Source organism: Astatotilapia calliptera, chromosome 18 (assembly GCF_964374335.1).
Source record: "Astatotilapia calliptera chromosome 18, fAstCal68.1, whole genome shotgun sequence".
Lineage (NCBI taxonomy): Eukaryota > Metazoa > Chordata > Actinopteri > Cichliformes > Cichlidae > Astatotilapia > Astatotilapia calliptera.
In genome coordinates, this window is record NC_137439.1 from 20,827,081 (window position 1) to 20,849,936 (window position 22,856).

General features: G+C 42.5%; 1 protein-coding gene across 2 annotated transcripts in view; it reads left to right on the forward strand.

The window, feature by feature from the left end:
* The window catches only part of LOC113010977 (ephrin type-B receptor 1-B), a 436,216-nt gene that overhangs the window by 249,733 nt on the left and 163,627 nt on the right, over window positions 1-22,856 (forward strand). For both annotated transcript variants that reach the window (XM_080292596.1, XM_080292597.1), the window contains exon 21: window positions 7,079-7,162. In XM_080292596.1, coding sequence (XP_080148722.1) covers window positions 7,079-7,162 — 84 coding nt within the window. The remainder of the gene's footprint in view (window positions 1-7,078; window positions 7,163-22,856) is intronic.

Here is a 22,856-nt window from a genome sequence, read left to right on the forward strand (position 1 = left end):
TCTCTTGGTAGGACAGTACGGTATTCCCAAGCCAGCCAAGAAACATGCCATGTTGTTTCCTTTTCAGAGGACATGTCTGAAACATCTCGCACCTCAACTGCTCCATTAGATGTGTAGGAATAGTGGCTCTAGCCCGACCCACTCTAAGCCAGAGGAAGCTCATTTCCAACTTTTGTATCCACAAACTTATTCTTTTGGTCACCACCCACAGCCTGTGGTCACAGATAAGAGCTGGAACGTTCATGCTCAGCTCTCGTATCATCTACAACAGGGTGTCCAACTCCAGTCCTCGAGAGCTACTGTCCTGCAGCTTTTAGAGGCATCCTTAATCCGACACACCTAAATCAAATGAGTGGCTTGTTACCAGGCCTTTGCCAAACTTGGCATGCTGAAGAGAATCCAACCATTTGATTCAGCTGTGTTGGATTAGGGATGCATCAAAAAGCTGCAGGACAGTAGCTCTTGAGGACTGGAGTTGGACACCCCTAATCTACAAGATACAATGCAGCTGCATCAAGTTTTCACTCCACTCCTAGTAATTCCCAGTTTTTGAATAAAATTCCAAAATACTTGAATTCCCCAACCCAAAGGAGGATTCCATTTTTTTCCAGCCAATAACCTTGTTGAAGCTGACTGCCTGATTCAGGTTAATTCAGTTCAATTTTATTTATGCAATAGTGCCAATTTACAGCAACAGTCACCTCAAGGTGTTTAAGATTGTAAAGCAAAGACCCCACAGCATTAGACAGAAAACCCCAACAATCAGATGACCCCCTGGTGGGAAAGAAGAACCCCAGACTATATTCTAGTGCAGTGGTTCTTAACCTTTTTCGGAGGTACCAGTTTCATATATGCATTCACTGAACCCCTCTTTAGTGAAAAATAAAATAAGATTTTATTTTTAATTCAAGCCATACATATGTTTCTTAATGGTGCACAAAATGAGCCGTGCATGTCGCAGCGGAGGCTCTGCCGAACCCCTGAGACCGGCTCACCGAACCCCTAGGGTTCGATCGAACCCAGGTTAACAACCACTGTTCTAGTGTGATCACAACAGCCATGACACCTTTGATTTCTTGGACCAGAACTACCATCCAACTTGTCCTTTGCTTTACCCTTTGTTTTTATGTCAACTAGAACTTCTGCGGTATTGATCCATTTGTTTGTGCATAAGATCATAAAATGGACTGAAGCAATCTTGTCAACACTTTCCTGAGTTTTCAGGCCCTTCTCTCCATGACAACTAGGATAGGCTAGCCCCGACTCGACCCTGAGCTGGATAAGTGGTTAAGAAAACAATGGACTCGTAGGAAGGCAGGAAAGCTAAATCAAAACTAAAATATCTGATGTTTTTTTTAGGACTTACTTCTGAAAGATTGCACTGTAAAGTGCATGAAACAGGAGGTCCATTAACAGCTTATAACACTAGAACCACTGAAAAGATTTCCCATTGGCTGTAAAACCTTATGTGTCATGTTGTTAATAAATGAGGTTTAGGCATCCAAAATACAAGAAAAAAAAATCGTAGCTTGGGGCAAAATTGACTCTTTCACAATATTTCCCCATGTTATGGTGACAAATCCCTCCCCATACGATTTCATGCTGGGAATGGAGAGGTGGTATGAAAGCCAGAACATACAGGAAGAGATACGTTGAATACTAATTTGGGTAACATTGTACTCAAACATAATTTTTTTTATCTTCTTTTTTTTCACACCCTTTGCTCAGTAATTATGGCTCGCACTCCACCCATCTCAATTCCAGCATTTATTTTCCTCTCATCCACACATCTGTTTTGTGACTATAGTGTGTACTGCTGTTCTACTGACGAACTCTTTCAAGAGACAGAGATCAAAACAGGCAACTAAAGTACTGCTGCCGGAGTAGTTCTCCTCACCGCTCCTATTTGTAGCACAAGAGGACAACACATTCAGTCTTTAGGGCCGAGACGAACAAAAGAAAGTGAGAAAATGTCAAAAAATGCTGTTATCTGAGTATAAACCACGTATTTAAAGTAAATTCTCTTTTTTTGTCGTTGAAGTTGTTGTTGTTGGTTTTACAATAATAAGGAAGTTTATTATATAATGAGCTTTTTGTATCAAAGTGTTTGTTGTTTTAATGGAGCATATAATTATTAAACTGAATAATAACCCGTGTCATATTACCTGTTCCAGCATACTGAGGGGGCAACACTTAAGAAGCAGTAAATGATCATCTGACTAAACAAGACCCACCAGCAATGAGTTCATTCACTCCCATCGTCTGTGTTAAAGCCAGACTGAAGTGCTGCTGTCTTGGTATTCAAATGCATCACTGGAGTTTCATTTGTTGGAGAGGTCAGCCTATGACAGGGATCAGTGTATGGCAGACGGAGGGCAGATTGATTTGACCTCTCTTTTTCTGTCTCTCTCCAACACTGGATGTTTATCCCATTTAGTGTGACAGACTCAGGAATGTGTATATATGTGTGTGTGTGTGTGTGTGTGTGTGTGTGTGGTGTGTGTATGTCTGTTCTTTATGCCTAGCCTTACAAAGCACTGGCCCTGACCAAGGCAGACTGAGGTTGATAGATTGTACTCAACTATCTGTCACAGGCCAGGGAAGGGAGAAAAGGACAGGTCAGAGGAGACAGAGGGCTGCATTTTGATAGTGTCCTATTGAGAGAAACGGTTCGACAAAAACAAGTGGGATAGCCTGTCACTGGGAGCTGACATGAAGCGATGAGCTGTCAGTCTAGTTTTGTTTTTCCTCATTAAGAAGTCCTTTTCCTAAATGCGGCATTTGTAGCCAGAAAACTACTTTATGATCCTCTCTGGCTGAGTGCCCCATGATAACATGTTCAGCGATACAAAACACAATCTACCATGTGTCAAATGTTGTTGTTGTCAAGGCGCCTCTTTTGACGGCAGTGGGAAAGGTTGGTGCATAAATTGAAAGGTGTATTACAACAGAAGGGGGCTGAGGCCATACGGTTAATAGGAAAGCTTCTTAAATGCTCCAAGAGAAACAAAGTAGGGGAGTGAATGAAGAACCCCATTAACCTTATCTGTGATTAGAGACCCCTAATCACAAGCAAATGAATGCATCCTAATCACCAAGGCCATCAAGAAAAAAACAATTAATCAGCGAATCATTATCAAGCACGTACATGATTTTGGATGGTACTGGATTTCACATGGGGTTTTTTTTTTGTGTGCTTCTGTGCTTACATGTGTGTGTGTGTGCACACGCGCTTGCATGTGTGTGTGGTTTGGTGTGTTGCAATCAGCCACTCCACATGTGCAGATTTAAGTGTGCATACATATGGAGTTTCTTTTGTCTGTTTTATGCAGCAATTTTTAAAAAAATAGAATTAAGGGCAAAACTATTGACACCGCACTCCAAAAAAAATGAAATTTTCAACCCCAAAATTTGGTTTGCTAATCTGTGGCTTGCACATGTCTCTTGGACTTCCACCAAAAGTGAAAGAGCAGGTGAAACTTGTAATCTAATCACTACTTGTAAAAAGATGAATCTCGGTTTTAATTTATGAATTTATGAATTTATTTATTTCTATGCTTTAATTTTAAAAATCTGTTCTCTCTGAATGTATAAAGCATAACAGGTAAAACTCTCATTAACACATCCTCTTTAACATTGACTCACTGAATCTTGTATAAACACACACACACACACACTTGAAAAATGTGATGATGCTCTTACTCATTTAATGCTGAGTACAATCTCCTCATTGTGTTATTTGGATTAATGGTAACAACGTGCTTGAATCTTGAATAGAACTGATGTGAGCTAATGACTTATGAGTCAATCTACAGCAACACCGTCTTTGCAGCCTCTCCAAGGAGGAGAAACAGATCTCTTGTATCTCTTTCACATTCTCACACGATAGCCTAAATATTTATTATGTCTATCTTGCATGTGCACACTGGTATTGTCGTGTCCATTTGCATTGGTTTGTTTGGTTGTTTCCACTTCTGCAGCCTGTCTGTGTGTCTGTGCTCTTCGTCAGCAAAGTGTAATGAATATCTCTGAAGAGACTGTGTGCTGATAGCAGGGGACAGGTACCATCAGATTTGGCATCATGGGCAGATTAATGAGAGTGCTGTATTTAGATACAGTCCCGTGTCCTTGTCTGACCTACTGCCAGAGAGTCGTTCTACTCAGGAAAAAATAGAAGAATTTATTTATTTATTTAACTTATAAATATATTATATTTTTTACAGTTCTATCTGCAATTACCTCAGGGAAAAACTGTTTGTTTGTATTTTTCAGTACATTTCCAAAGAGACTGAAGTTTGGCAGGGCAGCCTTTAAAAAAATACATCTTTAGGCAAAACTAGCCGCCATCATATATCCCCTACAATGAGCTGATTTTCCATCTCCTCTCTTGAGCTGTGACCCAGAAAGTACAACTGTGCCTGGGACTCGCAGTGGGTCCTGACCCTGTATTTGGAGAACACTGGTCCAAAGCACATCTGTATTCAGCACCAGCGCTGTACTCATATTGTCAATGGCCAGCACACAGTCCCCTGAAGATGGATGAAGCTAAAGTCTGGCCTAATAACCAGTCTATACCCTCAGGGTGGGTGTAGCACTGCACTCCTCTGTCACCTGAGTCCCTGCGCTGTCTCTATATTGACTTAGGCATTTCATTTTCAGGCATTCATATTCATCACCGGACAAACCTTCCCAGCTTCTATTGTGTCTGGGAAACATCTCTCTTTCCTGCCTTTCTTGTTCTGGACCATTATCTTTTCTGTCTGCTTGTCACCTGCTATACCTGCTACTACAAATCTAAATAATGAGTAAGTTTGAGCAAACACTGCTGTCCCCACTTATTTATTTTTTCATCCTAAAAAGTCTTTCTTGTGTATTCCTGGTTCCTTTTGTTCTTTTTAATGTCGTTGTCACTGTACAGAACTAACTAAACACCACTTTTGTTGTTGGTGTTGTTGTTTTTTTCTTTCTGGGAACCGAATGGGAATAAACACATTGGGCTTAGAGTGGAAGACGCTGGCTGAATGTTGACAGATCAAAAACTCAATAAATTTAGGGTCAACTCGCAGAGTGTAGTGCACAAAAAAGATTTAATCGCAGACAACTCCGAGAATACCCCTGTTGGTGCAGGTACCTTTTGATTTGATATGATTCTGGTGTTGGAACAGAGAAATGAAAATAGAACAGGGATGGTGCAATTGTAGGCTTAACCATGCTGAAAAAAATCAGGCCACCGAGAGAATGAGAGGCTCTCTACAATGCGTTTGGGCTCACTATTGGTATTGGGCCGGGGCTCTCAAGCTGAAGTAGGCAAGTACTTGTTCGGCTTTGCGTGGATCATTATCAGAGTGCTGTGTGGGAGAGCGGGTGCACGCGCATCCGTGTTATTCTATGTGCTTGTTTGGCCGTGAGTGTAATGTAAGGGAGGATGTGCTACAGCAGCCGCTCTATTGTTCCTCCCTCCCCTACTCTTCCTTCCTTCCTCATCCCCAGGGTGTGCACGGCAAACAGGGACAGATTTCTCCTGTACTTGGAGATGACCTGTGGAGTCATAGGTGATGATGACTGGCCGGGTGAAAAATAAGGCCAGGTGGCTACGAAAGACTGAAAAACCAGCCAGTACCAGAGCCCGTGCTGCGCTGTGCCATGCCACATCGTAGTGCCACTCCTCACCACACCATTAAAAATGACAAATGCCCTCATCAGCTGCTTCCCCAGGTTAGCAACCGCTGCCTGATGCTCCTGAAGCCTTGCGTCTGCCCCAGTTCATCAGCTGGAGTTTGCCACAATTGGGACAACCATTTATTAAATGTGAGTCACCTTTCATTTTTGTCATTGCAAAGGTTGGGAGCAGAATAAAAAAAGAGATAGAAAGCAGTCAAAACAGCTCAAGTGTTGTTGGATAAATGCCGCACATATTTAAGTGTATTCCGTTATGCTATAACCTTAAGACATATACAGTAATTTTAGAAGCTGTGGACAATAATAAAACCCCCAAGATAAAAGTCATCCTTTATGTCCAGTAAAACGAAAGCAGGTGAAAAGTATCTGGGACAGTGTACTGTGAAGGGACAGCACTGAAGTATTAGGCCAGCCAGTGGCCTGGGGTAAATTCAGACCTATTCAGGCTGCAGATTAACAACTCCATCCCAATTCTTCAGCTCCAGGGACACGGGTAGGGGGACACATCTATCCCAAGACAGGTGTATGGTTCTGGGCTACAGGGCAGCAACTGTCCCTCCCTCCGCTGAAGCGGACCCTGGCCCTCTGTGTCCCTGCAGGGAAAAGCCCATTGTGTGCACCATCTGTTGCCTCACAGACGCACACAAAAGGGGTGACGGGGACAACGGGAGGGAGCTGATGTGCAACGCCTGTTTTATATCATTAGGAGGTACAGCTGAATTTGTCAAAGCTATTAAAGAGCATTTTCAGTGCAAATAGGGCTTGAACCTGTGGGCACAAGTGAAGCTGCCAAGCTATAAAATCAGCTTTATTATTCATTCGCGTATCTGGGAAGTCCACTCAAAGTGATTCAAAATGAAATCAGCTGTGATTTTTAAGAGACTGATGAAATGATACTTTGAACCAAAGGTGGATGGGCTGCAGAGCAAGTGGTTCTCACAGTCAGAGTCAAGCTTTACGGGGTAAGCTCGACTCTAGGTTTGCTTGACTTGTAGGTGCAGCTCTGAGCCGACTGGTGGCGTTATTTCCCTTCACTGTAGCGGATACCGCTTCAAATAGGTCAAGGAAAAGTTTTGTGTTTTGACAATGTGCGGTGGGAGGAGCGCCGGGTTACCGATTGGTTAGTGAGTTTCAGCTACCAGTCGGTGATTGGCCCCGGCCCTCTAATGGGGCTGTGAGCAGGCAATGTCGGGTCTCCCCCACCTACTCCACCTACACCCCCTCCCTGCCTCGCACCCCCTTGCTCGCTACACTTCGCTCCTTCCTCGCACTGATTGTCACACATTGTTTACTACGGCTTGAAATGTGACACACAACAGAGGCTATCTGCTGGAGTACCGCTCTGACAACTGGGATTCTTTTTGACGCGCCCCGTGCGTCTTGGTTATTTGGGGGACAGGCTGTGGAGACTACCCTTCTGCCATGACAGTGGATTTGTTTGCGCTCTTATGCGTGCTGGTCATCACATCCTCTGCGATGGAAGGTAAATAAGAAATTGGGACTAATACTTGCCGTATATGTGGACATGACTCTCTCCGAGGGGCGCTTTGTAATGTGGGGGATGCATGCAAGGTTCTGTGTGAGGCAGCGCTGCGTCCGTGGCATGCAGAGCGATGCCATGCACGTGGGTCGCTGTGGGCATCCAGTTATTTCAGAGCAGCATCCTCCGGCTCCGCTCGTGTAACTCGTACTTGTGAAGAACGAGACGTTGCATGATTAAAATGCGTTCACAGCAGCGTGTGATAGTTTATCAGTGACTGTTTATCTTTATTCTATACATAAGTGCAAGCCAGCAGAAGCCTCCGTTATTATTTATGTTATTTTCTTATATTTCCTTTTCCCCCCTAAGTAGTGTTTTCTCAGGGGGATGCAAGCGCTCGCATTTATTTTCCTTTTTTTTTTTTAAATTAAACTAAATTACTACAACGAAAATCCACCGTGCATTGTTCTGTGGCACTTTGAATTGGCGAGGCAAACTCTATTAGACTGTGTTGATGGGAAGTTTCCCAAGATGCACTTTATGCTGGATTGCATTACGTCTTTTTACAACTGGAAAGCAACTACAAAAAATAGCCTCTCCCTTTCTGTCGACTATGCCCTGATTTTTTTCTTCTCTTCGTGCATCTCCTTTCCTCCTTCTCTATCTGTGTCCGCATCTGCTCCTGTTTCCTTTCTGTACCCTCTCACAGTCATCTGGACAAGCGTTGGTGTCAGTAGAGTGGTAGCCAATATCACCTCAGTTAAACATGTTTTTCATTTCCGCTGTGGGACCCCAGGGACCGGACACTAGGCTGCTGCCTGCGACATTATCTGCTGCACGGATAGCCCAGAGGCATGGTGGATATATAGTGTCTTCTCTCGTGTTATTGTACAGTAGCAGCCTCTTTCTAATATAACATACACTAAAGCACACCGGCTTCCCCTTGGCTGTCTGTATCCACTCCCACAAACAAGTAAATTAAAAGCACAGTTAAAATGTGTTTTCTCACACACAGGTTTTCTCTTTAATCGTTTACAACTCTCCTCCTGGGCTGTCCCCAGCTCTGGCGGTACTCTATAATTTGGCGGTGGCTTTCTTGTTTGTGCTCATCAGATTTCGACACTGATATGGATACCAAGCCCAGGCCCAAATTGCTACCTCTGCAAGAATGGATATTCTGAGGTTCAAATGTTTACCCTGTGTGAAATGACAGCAAGAAATGTAATTTTGGAGAGATGAGTGGAGGATGAGAGGGAGGAAAAAAATTTCCCTGCTTGGAAAGAGGTGTGGGATTTCTGCTTTGAAAAAAAAAAACGGGATGGGACTGAAGCAGATGGGCAGGGAGATGGCCCCTGGGTTACCTCAGTAACAAGGATGAAAGCGATTTCCTTGTTTTTTGATGCTAATTGAAAGGAGGTTGCCCCATGGGAAGGTTAAAATCTTTGCTGATCTGAACTCCAATCTGTTGCTCTTTCATTTTTTTTGTCTGTGTGTGCGAGAGAGAGAAAGCGAGAGGGATTGAGCGGGGGCCATTGATCACATTATCCCTGCCTATCCTGTCACCCTTAATCTGATTAGTCCAAATCTGCTGATAATCACAAAGTGTCAGGGATCTGTTTGTATGCGGCGGGTGTCGGGGTATCCGTGTAACTTTAGAGCCACGACCATATAGAAGGCTGATTGTGATGAATTGAATGGTTTATTTGACCTTACGCATATGGTCGTAGTAAACAACAATTACATCATCGATTCAGACCCTCAAGACCACGTACTGATGAACTGTGGGATGAAAATTATAAGGAAGAAGTACTCCAAGTGTGATTGCATGGGCGGTAGGCTGTGGCTCAGGAGGACGAGTGGCTTGCGTCATCATATCAGGTGGTTGACGGACGGTGGTTCAATTCCTGTAGTGTACCCGATGAATCTGCCGCAGTGTGAATGTGTGAGCGTTAGTTTAAAGCGGGTGAATGAGGGTTGTTGTAAAAAAAGTGCTTTGAGTATTCAAATTGAATACAAAAGTACTATATAAGTACCAGTCTATTTGTCTCGAAGGTGGATTTAAACTCCAGCTGCAGCATAAATACTACACCACACATCAAGGCAAAATATCAACTTACAGAAACACATTCACTGGCGAGCTATTGAAAAGGTGCAGAGAGGCGGTCAGAACCAGAGCAGAAGGTTATAACAGTTAAGTGTGAAGACAGGGCTCTGTATGGTAGCAGTGAAAAAAAGACTTCTCCTTATTATCTTCACTTTTCTTCACAGCTCTCCTCTTTTCCTCATTTGTCTACCCTACTCTGTTGTTCCTAGTTTTCTTCCCTCATCTCCCGGTTCCGCTCTCATCTCTCTCATCGCTTCTTCAGCTCACTGTCTCTCTGGTATGCATGCACTACTTGCCAACAGCAGCAGTAATACTGCTTTGCTTAGAAAGCCACTGCTTATTTATGTTTGCCCTTAAACCAATTAGGCCCAGATAAGCCCGCTCATTTACCGGCCCAGAATGTGGTGGTGGAGAAAGCTGGAGTGGAGCGAAGGGAGGATGAAACAGCAGCGGAAGATAGACAGAGACCGAATGAGATAAAACGATGAGCGAGACAGAAAGAGAGAGGTCAGCGAGTTTCAGAAAAGATACGGTATGCATGTTTTACAAATGAGATGACTGTAAACGAACCGGGCTAAGAAAGTAAACGAGCACCCTGCTATATCAGGGATCTGACATACAGTAGATGTCTGAGCCATGGCGCAGCATTGTAAAACAGCAGTTTTATTCAGTATGAGTATGATAAGAGAATGTTAGTAATGTGCTGTAACCAGTCCCCCAGGATGCTGTGCTAAGTAGCTGCGCTGCACTATGGTGATGCATCATCCTCAAACGATGGAAGAGAATGTATTGTAGACTCCTGAATAAATAGCAATTATGATCGCTTAATCGATAGTTGTAGGTTATGCAGGTCAGCTAAGTTAAGCAGTGGTGGTGTGGTTGATTAGAGGTCAGAGGAGAGAGTATAGAAGCTTACGTTCGTACGCTTGTCTCAGTGTAAGTAACCGCTCTGTTGAAGTGTCCTTGAGCAACACACTGACTCACCTCCAGGGGTACTACACTGTGGATGACCTGTTGCTTCTCCCCATGTTGTGCAGATAATTCAGCAAGCTTTCCTCTGTCGTCTCCCACCCTTTAAACCTTGCATTGAAAACCGAGCTCATACTTTGTGACAGCAGAGTTAAAAATGTAAGTTGTGCGCGCTCACCAGCTGTGCAGAGGAGCCAGCCTGCAAAAAGAATCCTGTTGAGTCTCTAATGGATTTTAATGCAAGATTGCTCTTTTCCTCTGCTCTCTCATTTCATATTATTAGACAAAAATAACAAAGGAATTAAAGCTGAACCGAGGCTCGTGGGTTGATGTGGTAAGTGTAAAAAGACATAAAGCATTATTTGTGTGAGGGGCTGACGTGTGTATTTTAGCCGCAGGCGCTACTGCTGACCTGGGACCACCTGAAGTAGAATTCAATTTCTCCCTTGTTTTTTACAGCCATGTGTGTATTGTGCGTTTGGGTCCCCATGTTGTGAGTATAGCTCTAAAACACATTATAGCTGGCAGGGGCAGCAGACATGGCCTCATCCCATAATAGAGGCTTTATTTTGCCCACAGTGAAAAGACGACTTGTTGTTAAGGTTCGCTTACATAGCTTACTCAGCTTACTGAGCTATGACGACCCCCAGTGCAAACCCCCTACGTGCAGCTTGTGTACCTGCAGTCCTGCAAAAGTGCTTCTTTTCCTGTGAAACTATAACACTTCCAGCGCACGCAGTGCGAGGAACATTCTGTGAAGGGTTTCCCACATTTTCAAAATGTGTTTCACTTCCTCCTCCTCATTCTCTGCGTCTCTGCTTCCTTTCTCACTGTCTTCCCTCAAAGCCCACGTACACGTGACATCCACAGAGAGCACCCCTCAGAGTTCACCTTACCCCAGAGACATCTGAGCCATGGGATGGCCAGATGGTGGATGCAGGTTGGGAGCTTATGCATGTGCACATTTTTTGTGCACAGCCCCCCTCCCCAGTGTGAGAATGAGTTCTGTCAAGGTAGAGCATAGAAAGAGAGAAATAAAGCACTATGCGCTGTATTGCAAGCGTCTCCTCTGCATCCCGGTCCATTTTAATTACTGAAATGGGACTTGCATCGTGGATATCTCATGTTCTTTACGACGCTGTTTTCCAGTGTCGTCCACGCATTTCCGAGCCCAGAGATTTACCGCGGCGATGCTATCAGCAGTGTTAGGTTCCTACCCGTCTTGCTTCGTGCTTGGCCCTTATCTGAGCAGGTGGCCGACTGTGGGACGAGAGCTACGGCCTTATCTGTGCGATCTCGGGGATAAGCAGACCCACTGCATCAGCAACATACGAAACGCATTAGAGCACAGGAGTGAAAGCGGTGACGCTCGTGACACAGTTCAACCTCAAACTGTGTGAGTCATCTGTTTGCTGGTGAAGCCAGATCGCTCAAATGGTGAGCACACAACAGGGAGAGAAGCACGCAGCGCGCTCAGTGATTAGACTTGATGTGCACAAGAGCACAAACTTTGAGAGAACCCTCCAAGCCACACCTAGTATAGGAAAATGGCAATGCAGGTTATTGATTGGCTGCAGTGACCCAGCTTCTCCACCACTCATGGATGGTAGTGTGAAAAATGTGCTTTTTCTAATTCTTTTTTTCAGTCTCAGAGGCTTTTTTTCCTCTCCATTATCACCTGTCCTACAGATTGGGTGACAGTTGTTCAGTCAGCAGGAAAGGGGAGCCTCTTCAATATCTGTTGAGCTGAGAGGTGAGAAGAAAAAGCATTGATCACCGAGTCTTATTTCCCAGTGTTCACGCAGCCTTGCTCCTGAGGCTGTTATACTTAAAGCACCATTTCAACCACCTCTCCTCCATCCCATGGTCCCTTAAGCTTGTCCATTTCAGCTTCTCCTCACCAACTCAGAGTCAACCCAGGACCAAAATGCTTGTTACTGACTTTTTCAGAAGTTCTTCTTGCCTGTTAGATTGTTCTTATGAATTTAATATGAGGGTGCAACCTTTAAGAGCCTGTTAATAGTGCAAAAAAAAAAAAAAAAGACATATGGCACCATGTTTTTATTGCTGATCAAATAAAGTTGTTAAGATAGACCCCTTTCTTTCTATTTCCCAGTAGACTTTAGGAAATATACTTTTTTAGACATAAATAACTGTGTAGTTATATTAAACCTCTGTCTACAGACGAGCACGACGGATACCATTTATCACCTAGCTTCACCTTTCATGTCACCATTTTAGCATTAGCCATAGCAACGCGCCGCTACTTTCACAGTAACACATGGCTAATGTGGCTGTCAGGTAAATGCTAATAGTTAAACAGGTAACGTTGACGTGTGCATCGGCCAGGTTAACATTTCTGATCTCTTTAATCTCACTCTTTGATAATTCGGTATTGTTGAAGTGAGAGCTTCACTGACCTTTTCAAAAAGGGTGAAGTGTGCATCACTGTTGATATTGATCCTGTTAAAAAAAGAATTTTAATATTGATTATGATCAGAGTATTGTTTTTTTATTTTTTTTATTGGCAGCCAAAGTGCAAAGTACAAAAGGCACCATCTCTGGCTGTGGGAGTATTAATTCGGATGGCGTGGGTATTTTAAGTAGAAATATATATTCCAGCATGTTTTGCAATGAAGTGTGCTACTTCCACCTGAATAATTTGCCAGTTATTTCACTCTGTTTTTATTTTACACAGCATTTTAGCCTTCTTAGTTGCATTTTGGCTGTAGATTTGTTTTTTGTGGTTGTAAGCGCAGGGTACACTCCCGTCTGTAAACTCTTATTTCCCAAACCTAACAGCCTTTGAAAAACTGGCTATTTCTCCCTTCTTCTCCCCAGTTTTTTCCCCCCATCTTTCCCCCTTCCCCCCGCAGACGTTTTTGGTTAAAAACAGATGCATTTATAAAGCATTATAGGGAAAGTGAAACATGAGCCTGTCGTCCTGAAGATGTAACAGGCACAGCATTGGCAGAAAGAGAGGAGCGAGACTGTTGGGGTTGTAGGCGTGCAGGCAGAAAGAGCTTCATTTATGATTGTTATAATGAGATCTATTTTTAAGTCTGGCCCAGAATGAATTAATATGACTTTTAAGCCCAAAATCTAAGGCTTAAGGGCGACAAGTAGGAAGGGAGTGGTGCAAGAACACGTAGTGAATCAGTGTTTTTGTGACTTCCAATGCGTGGGAAACTTGAAACGTCTCTTTTAAAGTCTACAATCAAACTGATAAGAATATCAGCTAAGAGTACATGCTTGATAACTACACACTGTGTTTATTCAGCAAATCCCTTGCTGCAGAAGTTTAGATGTGCAATATATGAAGCTGCCACCATGCAGGAATTTTATAAAACTGTGGGACTTTTGCATTTAAAGTGAATTAGCAGCCCAGCGGATGCTGTGTCTCCAGCGCTCAGAGGAATTAAAGGCAGAACGTTAATAGGGCTGAAATTACGGTTGGTGGTGGAAGCTGCTCCACTTCTGATTAAATAAAAGCCGGCTCCTCTACAGGCTGTTTCTCATAGGGACTGACAAGCTCTCACACACACACAAGTACAGTTGTAAATGTGCGAGAGCCTCGCAGCGCACACATACACAACGACATGCATAGCTTTGATGTGTGGAAAGGAAACGAGCAGAGACTGAGAGCTAAGGGCCTGGGCCTGAGGCCTGTCCCATTATTAATGAGTAAGTGCCAGAGCTTCTCCCAGGTTCAGGACATGTGGACATATTTCACTATTCGCCTGCCCTTCTCCTCACCATAAATGTAATCTCTTATTAAACATTGGCTTCGTGGCAAGAGAGTGTCAGAGAAATTGTGCACGAATATTTGTGTGTCTGCATTTGTGTCCCATTAGCAAGAGAAATGAAAGTAGTGGTGGAGAAAAATGAAGTGCCTGCGCAGTGCAAAATGGAATGCCAGCTTCCAAGGGGGACACTGATGGGCCAATAAGTAGCAGTGGTGGGAGGACAGTTTTCACCCTGCATAACACTGAATCTCTCTGCCAGGCAAATTTCAGCCTGCCCTGTGCTGTCCACTTTTCTAGCTGGAGAAGAAAAGAGCATTTCTGGAGGTAATTAACTATTGATTTGAAGCATAGAGGGTAATGGGGAAATGAGCGGACAGTATCTCGATCTACCGGCAGCGGGCTGGCTGGCTAGAGTACAACTAAGGAAACTGACAGGGTGTGAGGAGCATTTCCTAAGTGAAACAAAGCCAAAGGTGGTTTGTTTGGGTGTGGAGTTCTGTTTTCATTTTGGCAGAGAGAAGAAGGAATCAGAAGCCTGTGAATGTCTGTTGATTGCTGCCTTACTTTCTGCGTCACATGCAGCTGTTAAACTGTGGGGTCTTTGATCAGGACGGCATCCTTGACACTTATCTTCATTTGACATCATTTCTGAGAAAAAAACACAGTGACATCATCTGTGGGGTCACAAATCCCTTGACATCACACCTCATCCAGCTAACTTCAAACTTAGGATCACACCTACTTGGATCCAAACCACTGCGGCCAAAAGACTGAAGAGAAACACACACACTGGGATTTCTTCATTTATTAGTGAGATTTTTCTTTCCTTAGCTTGCCATGTTTATGTTTGGTTTGATAGCCAAGTTAATTCGAGTCTATATTGCTGACCTTCCAGGACCAAAGGGACTAATTTAAATGAGACGCATCCCGAGTTCAATTCAAAACCAAACGTCCTCAACTTACACTTTTAACCCTGCAGGAGATGATATATATTTCACAGAGAGTGTTGCTGTGTTCCTTCCTCTGCGCTCTCCTTTGACAGCTCTGTGTGGTATTGTTTTTGTTAGCGGCGAGCTAGAGGACAAGGATTAGGACTCATTTGTGCAAGAGAACAGAGGCGACGAGGGACGAAGAGACAGAGAGGGAGCAAATGATAAGCCTGTATCTGCCTACAATCTTATTTGTGCTAATGAGGAGGCTGGTGGTTCTGGCTGCTAACCCTTAAGCACATCCAGCCTTTAGAGTGCGTATGGCTACATGTCATTTTTATGAGAGTACGTCTCCTTAGCTCTCTATGGGGATTGTGATTTAAAAAAAAATGGAAAAAAAACAACAACTCTGATGTAGAGAGGTTTTATTGTTGCTGTTAGCCAGAGTAGTTTGTGTATTTGCTGTTAGTGCAAGCTTAGTTGTTACAATTGCAGTTGAAATTTCTGAAGAATGTCTTGATTCAGCTAGTTAGCAGACTCAGTAAATCACTCTTTTCCCAAACCTCTATTGGGGCTCAGTGAACGGTATAAATTCATGCCCCTCTTCAATTGTTCTCTTCCTCCTCATTCCCTATTCTTAAGAAGTCTGTCCCTTCCCTGCTTTCTGCATTTAAAGCGGCATGCCTTTGATGTGAGCTTTACACACTGTTAGACACCCACTCAGCAGATTGACACTGATGTCTGGGCGGAGTCGGTCCATTTCTGAGAGCTGGGGAGATGAACTGCCTGAATATACTGTACACATATGGTACACAGTCAGGTAGTTTTAAATAACGTAAAGTGGGATGTGGACGTGAATGAACAGATGTGCTCATTTTTCCACTCCGGCCGTGCTGCACTCAGCTGATGACGTGTCAAGATGATAAATGTTCCTACTAAGCCAAGCTGAATGTAATTGTAGAGCGGTTTTCCTGGTGTTTTACAACTATGTCACACCGATTTTAGAGGAAGCTCAGTTAAAACCAAAAGATACATTCTTGACATTTAAGATGTCGATTGGATATTATTTAAAAAAATAAAAAATTCCACCAAATTCCCTAAACACCCCTCCAGCACAGTGTTAGAGCTTTGCTACAGAACAAGTTCAGTAATGCTGAATGATTTGTAAAGGCCTAATTAGGGAGGATGTGCATGATGTGCATGTGTGTGTTTGTGCTGTACAAATTGTCAGATGTAGTTTGTGTGTCTGTTCTAGGGATCACTTAGTTAAGATCGTGTAATTAAAAAAAGAAAACATACACATACAAACACACCAAAAAACTGTTTTATTCATCAAAACATCCACAAAACAAAAACAACATACTTTTTAAGGCAGATGCAATCATTGACCAAACCCAAGACAGACACACAGTTAGAAAAAACTGAGACTTAACAGTGAAAATTGATGAAGACTGATTAAGGTTATAACATAGTTATGATATAGTCAGTAGGCGTATAAAAGTATTTTCAAGATTTTTCTTTATTATTTTTCTTTTCTTTTTTTTACCTAAGCCAATGTCATTACTATGAAAATGACTTGCGTCACACCTCATTTCTTTAACTTTTGCAAGCAAAATAAGAACTAGGTGGAGTAATTTATTGAAATGTGTGCAAACATCATCATGATTTACATTTCTTAAATACATGACTTTCAGATGTTGTCCATCTGCTGTAGATTGTCTTTGAGGTCTGACAGTCCCTCTTTTGTCCACCACTTGTCCAGTTTAATCTGTTTTTTTAAGGACGCTGCACATATCTCTGCGCGCCATGCAGAGACGTGCCAAGATTTCGACTAATAGCTCTTTGGGAATTGCCTTGTTGTTGCACAAATACTATTTTATGCTTGTCAAACTGTGTTATCGTTGGCATTTTCTATTGATTGAACTAAAGAAATGGGAAGAAATTATGTGTTTTTGTGGCAGGCTGCTGGTAATAAAATGCCTAAAAATACAAGTTAAAATTGGCCTGCCGTGTTTAGACACCATACTTGTTCATCTATTGAGACTGGTGTATTTATTTATTCTTGAATAATTTATAGGTCAGCGTTAAGAGGCTTAACAAACAAAACGTTCCTCTCAAAATGGTCAAGTGCAAGGACTGGACAGAGAAATGAGTGAAAAGGCAGCCAGTTTCCAAAGATAAACCTTGAAAGAGCTTCAGAAAGCTTGCAGAACTATTGCTCAAGGCTGCTTTACAAGTTACAAGAATGCCCCAATCCTTGGAAGCAAACTATAAAGAAATGAGTGGTGGCCCAAGACTTTCCCATACTGGTCCTGTGAATGGTTTAACAAATAGAAAAACAACTTGGAAGACCTGAAAAAGAAAAAAAGAACCTATAAAATGTTATTAATTTATATAGTTCAGCTGTTATCTGACCACTTGTGTTTACTAATCAATAGGTTAAATCCATTTGTGTTATTGTATATACGCTTTTTAAGTCGTGCTTATAACAGCAATTGAAATTATAAATCTAGATCTGTGTCATGACTATATTTTCAGGGTTGGAATAGCAAAAATCTGCAGGTTGGGGAATTGCATAGAGCATGCATACTTCTGTTTTATGTGCGGTGCCTATTCTAACGCCAGCATCATCTCCAATATGATCCATCACACAACTTCATGGTGGAATGGTCAGTTTAAGAAAGTGTGTTAAAAAAACAAAAAAAAACAAATCTAGTTTCATTTTTATGTGTTTGTTGGTGTGTTTGTCAGTACTTGTTAAACAGAAGGAGATTTCGCTTTGTGTGAGAAGAATTTTACCTGCAACTGGTATCGTTTCTTCATTAGAGTACTTGAGTTTGAATGAATCACGTTGCTGAGTTTGTCCCAACTATATATTTCAAGTGGGTATATCATGTTCCAACGTGTCTTAATGACAATATTGACTAAGTAATACTGATTATAAAGCGGATGTCTAGACAAAAAGCAGTTAGCTTAGTAGAGTCATGCAGGGGTGTGTTACAGTGTTACAGTCTCCCAGGCTTTTGTTCTCCTCACGAAAGCTTTAGTCCTTCTTTCCTCAGACAACACTAAACAGGTTAGGGAAAATAGGGAAAGTACTTCCTTTTTTTAAAAAGCAGTGCGTGAGTATCTTAGGCTGTTACGATTTGCAGACTCATGTTCATAGTTCTTCTTTCCACCTGATCAAATCATAGCAAATTTTTTTTGTCTGTGTGTTTGTTGGTGAATATGTGACCGTTGATGACTCATCTCTTTGTAAAGAAAGCCAGGTTTAGTTTGAAAGTTTGAAAAGAAAATGCCTGACCCAAGAAAATGCTTTCATGTCTCAAATAATCCAGCAGCCCACCATTCATTTGGCACTTAAGGAAGCCACTTGATATGTGAACTTGCTTTACCCGAGGTGCAACAGAGAGGCACAGATGTGTATTGCTCTCTTCGCGTGATGGTTATAACTCCTGACAAGGTCACTGTGTGAGTCTTTGAGTGTGTCTTGTGTGCGTATTTGTGCGAGGAAATTCAAGCTTGTGTAAAATGTTTTTCAGACACCTGCCAATGATTGGCCCGAAGTGGACACCTTTTTTCTGTTATTACTGATGGCTGAAAATTTAAAAGGAGCCTGGAGAGTGACTTACATTTCTGCACTTTCTGGTTTTTTGTAATCAATTTGTGGTTCATGCAATGCTCTGTGAATCTCTTTGAACTCTTTGATAAACATCCTTTAGCAGCTTCTAAAAGGAAGAGCATGATGGATGGTCTGACGGACAGATAATGCATCTAAAAAAAAGAAAGAGAGAAAGAAAAAGGGGGGAAAAAAGAAGCAGAAAAGATGACGCGCAAGCAAGAAGCGTCCTTTCTCTTTCTGTTGTCTTGGCTGTACAGATTGATTGTGAATCGTCCAGGATGTATGGCATTGCGATCATATCATGGATCAAAGCATGGGGAGGGAATGACAGATGTCGTAAGCGTCCTTTGTTTATTTGAGAGCTGAGTGGCTGTGTGATGGATTGGCTGTGTTTTTTGGATACTAGGATGATTTGTCATCTCCTGTGTGTCCCTTTGTGTTTGTTTTAAACATTTAAAGGGGCAAACAAAAGGTTTGTCCCCTGCTGAAAAACGTCCTAAAGTTGGACATTTTGCCACCACGCGGGCATTTATAGGTTAAATAGTACAAGCCATTAAAATTATAAGCCCACGGCCGCTTTTAGGGAGTATTTTTTTATTTAATATTACCTTCAATGGGACATTTGTCAAAATTCTAGAACATTATGTGAGTATTCCTGTTAGACTAAATGTGCCTCAAAGAAATGGGGCACCAGTGGTGGTAATTGGGCCATAATTGGGCTGTTGAGGAAGGGGTTAAGTGGGTTTCAGTCAAGGTCATTTCGAGTGGTAGGCTATATGTACCCTAGAATGTCCCCCAAACTCCTGAGCATTGTAGATATGAAATTGTACTGGCAAGCTGAAATCATGCTGTAATTGCTACAGCTACACTGGAGATTTGTAACACACATGGACGTGCGGTTGTACGGTGTGCTCCCATCTCAGGTGGAGAGTAGATCGGGTCATTGATATGGAGGACCATTTCTATGCTAACAGCTCCTGATTGCGCTGCCTTTCACATCGCAGTGACATCAGCACATTGCTAATTGACAGATAATTGCCAATAATCACGACATGGATCTGTGTGAGTTCAATTAGCAGAGCCTGCTGCAGCGTGCCAGCTCTTTTAAGAAAAAAAAAAGAACTGATCATTTGGCTCTTGTTTAGTAGCCTGGAGTAATCAAATTTTTCAAGAACAATTTTGGAAATGGTTGTGCATTGTGGATATGTTTGGGATTTTCACGTTGCAATGTGTACAACAGTGTTTGCTGCTGCCTTCGAGTGAGATAAAAGCCAGGGACTTGTAATGGGATCCTGTCTGTTGGGAAAAGATGGAGGAAATCGCTGGGAGCAGGAATGTGCTTGACTTGTTCGTTTGGGTCAGCGAAGGAAGTACTGGTGTCTGTTTGTGTGTGTGTGCGTTAGAGGGAGTTGTTATTGTCCAAAACTGTATTTGCTCAGCAATAGAAAAACTGAAATGTGATATGAATATCCGCTCCATTCTTCCATGAAAGTACCTGAAAATACCCCTGAAAAGGTCCCATTTAGGCTCGCTCGCAGACAATACAGTACAATGCTCCTGATGACAGGCTAACTGGGGGAGGAAATAGCCCTGCTAGGGCCAACATAATAGCGGAATATTCTGGAAGCCACAGGAGGGATTTATGGAGGCAAATAGTCTTTTCTCTAACATTCAGTGGAACAGTGTGTATGGGTTATGTGTGTGTGTGTGTGTGTGTGTGTGTGTGTGTGTGTGTGACATGCTGACCTTCTTTGCTGTGTGTCCACCACGTTCTGTGATGAAGTGAGATGTGTGAATTGGAGTCTTGCCTAACCTGTCAATCAGATGAAGAGATCATTAGAGGTGTCACACTCAAATCTCTCGTCTCTCTAATCAGCTGTCATACTAACAACCCCAACTTCTCCATGTGCCCGTGGCCGGCTGCCAAATGCAAGTTCATGAGTTGAAGCTGAATACACGGTGGAATTAAAGCCTTGGTTATTTTGCTCATGAATTTTGTTCAAATGGCTCATATATCAAGGTGAACACCCCTTGGTTGTTCTCTCTTCCCACATTGCCAAGGAGATGACTCTATCTTGGGGTCCGCATGTAGCTCATGTTGGATCCCTGTTGCTCTCTAACAGTGAGGGAGTGCAATTAGCGCTGAATTTGCTGAGGGTGGCATGGAACCAGAGACCTGTCACCTCTGCTTCACAGCTCAGTCTTTGAAGACACGTATGCACATGCACACGCATGTGCCTGCATGTGTGCTGCCATGCGTGGGGAAAGGGAGCATAAAATCACGGCACCTGCTTCACAGCAGGTGGTGAGACTGCCTCACCAAGACAATGTGTGTGTGGGAGGAAGGGCAAGATGCAGTGAAAGGCATATTGCATGTGATCAGAGACAGAACAGCATCTAAATGCAGGCAGTTATTTGTAATCAATGTTACCGCAGGTCCCTTTGGGTATGCTAATGTATTCTAAAATGTTAATATATTTCAGTGCCAAACCCCTAAGTTGTATCATCGGAGTGAATGAGCGATGGTGCACACCATGACAATGAGATGGAAATCTGTTTTTGGAATGTCATACAGTATCTTGGGGGAAATGAATTCCTGCATACAGTTATTGAGAAATTGCATTGCACTGTTTCTGACTGGACTCTTCAGGTAGCAACCATTGCAACTTGTTTATTAGAATTATTTGATCCAAGTTTGAAAGTCCCTTTGATGTTTCTGGTGAAGGGCTGATGTGGCACAAAATGGTCAGAAGCTCATTGACGTGGACAGGGAATTTGATAGGGTGGGCTGTAACTGACCCAAGAGACTGGCAATTGGATGTTGTAGCTGTGAAATCTCTCTTGATCATGGAACAGCTGGATATTATGAACATTTGAGAAATAAACCAGAGGAAAAAGAAATCATGTCTATTCCTTTGTCTGTTTCTCTCTCTCGTGATACCTGGTGATTTGTTTGTGTTTTTGCATAATGATCAAAGCTACCAGATGACTTGTTTTCTTTTGACTGACATTAGACTCTTTCGTAGCTAAGATTTACATGTAGTCAATGTCCCAAATCAAAGGTCAATGGCGAAACAAGTGAGAAATGTGGTGAAATCTCTGGTCCAAAGTGGGTGATCCTAACTGAGTGAACAAGAAAAAAACTCAAATGATCTCAAAAATGTACAAATTTTTCACATGTTGACCACTTAAAAGCTTTATAAAAAAATAATCAAACATATATAACCAATTAGTTTTGCACACTGCCTATATTTTTATTATTACTATTATTATAGGGTCCACTTTAAGTAGACATTGTCATTGTTTGTTTTTCGTCTTTCATATTGTTGCTAGTCAGCCAATCAATTCCTCTTGTGCTTCGTCTGCCTGCGTTTCTTTCTCCCATCATCCACACAGTAGACTGCCAGGTTGTGTAACATGTTGGTTGGCTTTGTACTCACAGATGATGACTTTTGACAGTTGCCTACATTTATGTAATTAGCTTTGTGTTGAGTCAAGTGCATGTGTGCACTATGAGTTTTATTTATTTATTTGTTTTTTGCATAAATGTGCCTACATGCGGGTTTGTGTGTGACAATGAGCGCGGATGCTAGTGACAGCTGACTGGGCCCACGCTTCTTAAATTAGCCTTGCTGTCTGGCCCCAAGGGAAGGCATGGATGTTCAGATATGGAGAACGCTTTAAAGCTTCAATTCCTGCTTTCCTTCTCTGTAGAGGATACAGCCATCCGAGTCCCACTTCTGCACCTCAGGATCTGAGTGAACTTATCCCACAAGCAGTAATGACAAAAGGGAATCCGGGCCTGGGCCTAGTGCCAGGATTAATGTTTATCGTGGAAAAGCTCGTGCCGAAGATGCTTGCTGCAAGGAAGAGCAAGAAAAAAATATTTTATTCTTCTCCTTGCAGCTATCGAGTCTCTTGAAGAGTTTGTGCTGTTATTTAAAATATTTGCTTTCTTTATAGTATAGTTATATTGAGCATGAATGTTTACAGCAGAGTCTTGATCTTGGAGTAAAGTATTGGAGAGGTTATTGTCAGAGCTACACGATTTGCAGTAACACAGGTCGGGGACATGCCATCATTAATGAAGTTCTTTTGGGTTAGTGATTTTTAATGGAGCTGAGGTTATAATCACCACCTGAGTAGTAATCTGGAGGTGATCAATGTGGCAGTATAGTTTATTGTTTGGCTCGTGTGTGTGTGTGAGTGACTGGATAGATAAAGGAATAAAAGGGTCCCCGTGTGACTCGGGCTTTATTAAAGAGAAGTTAATGAGTTCCCATGTCTCATTTTTTCCTCCCCTCCCAATTTATTCTCGCCTCCATCT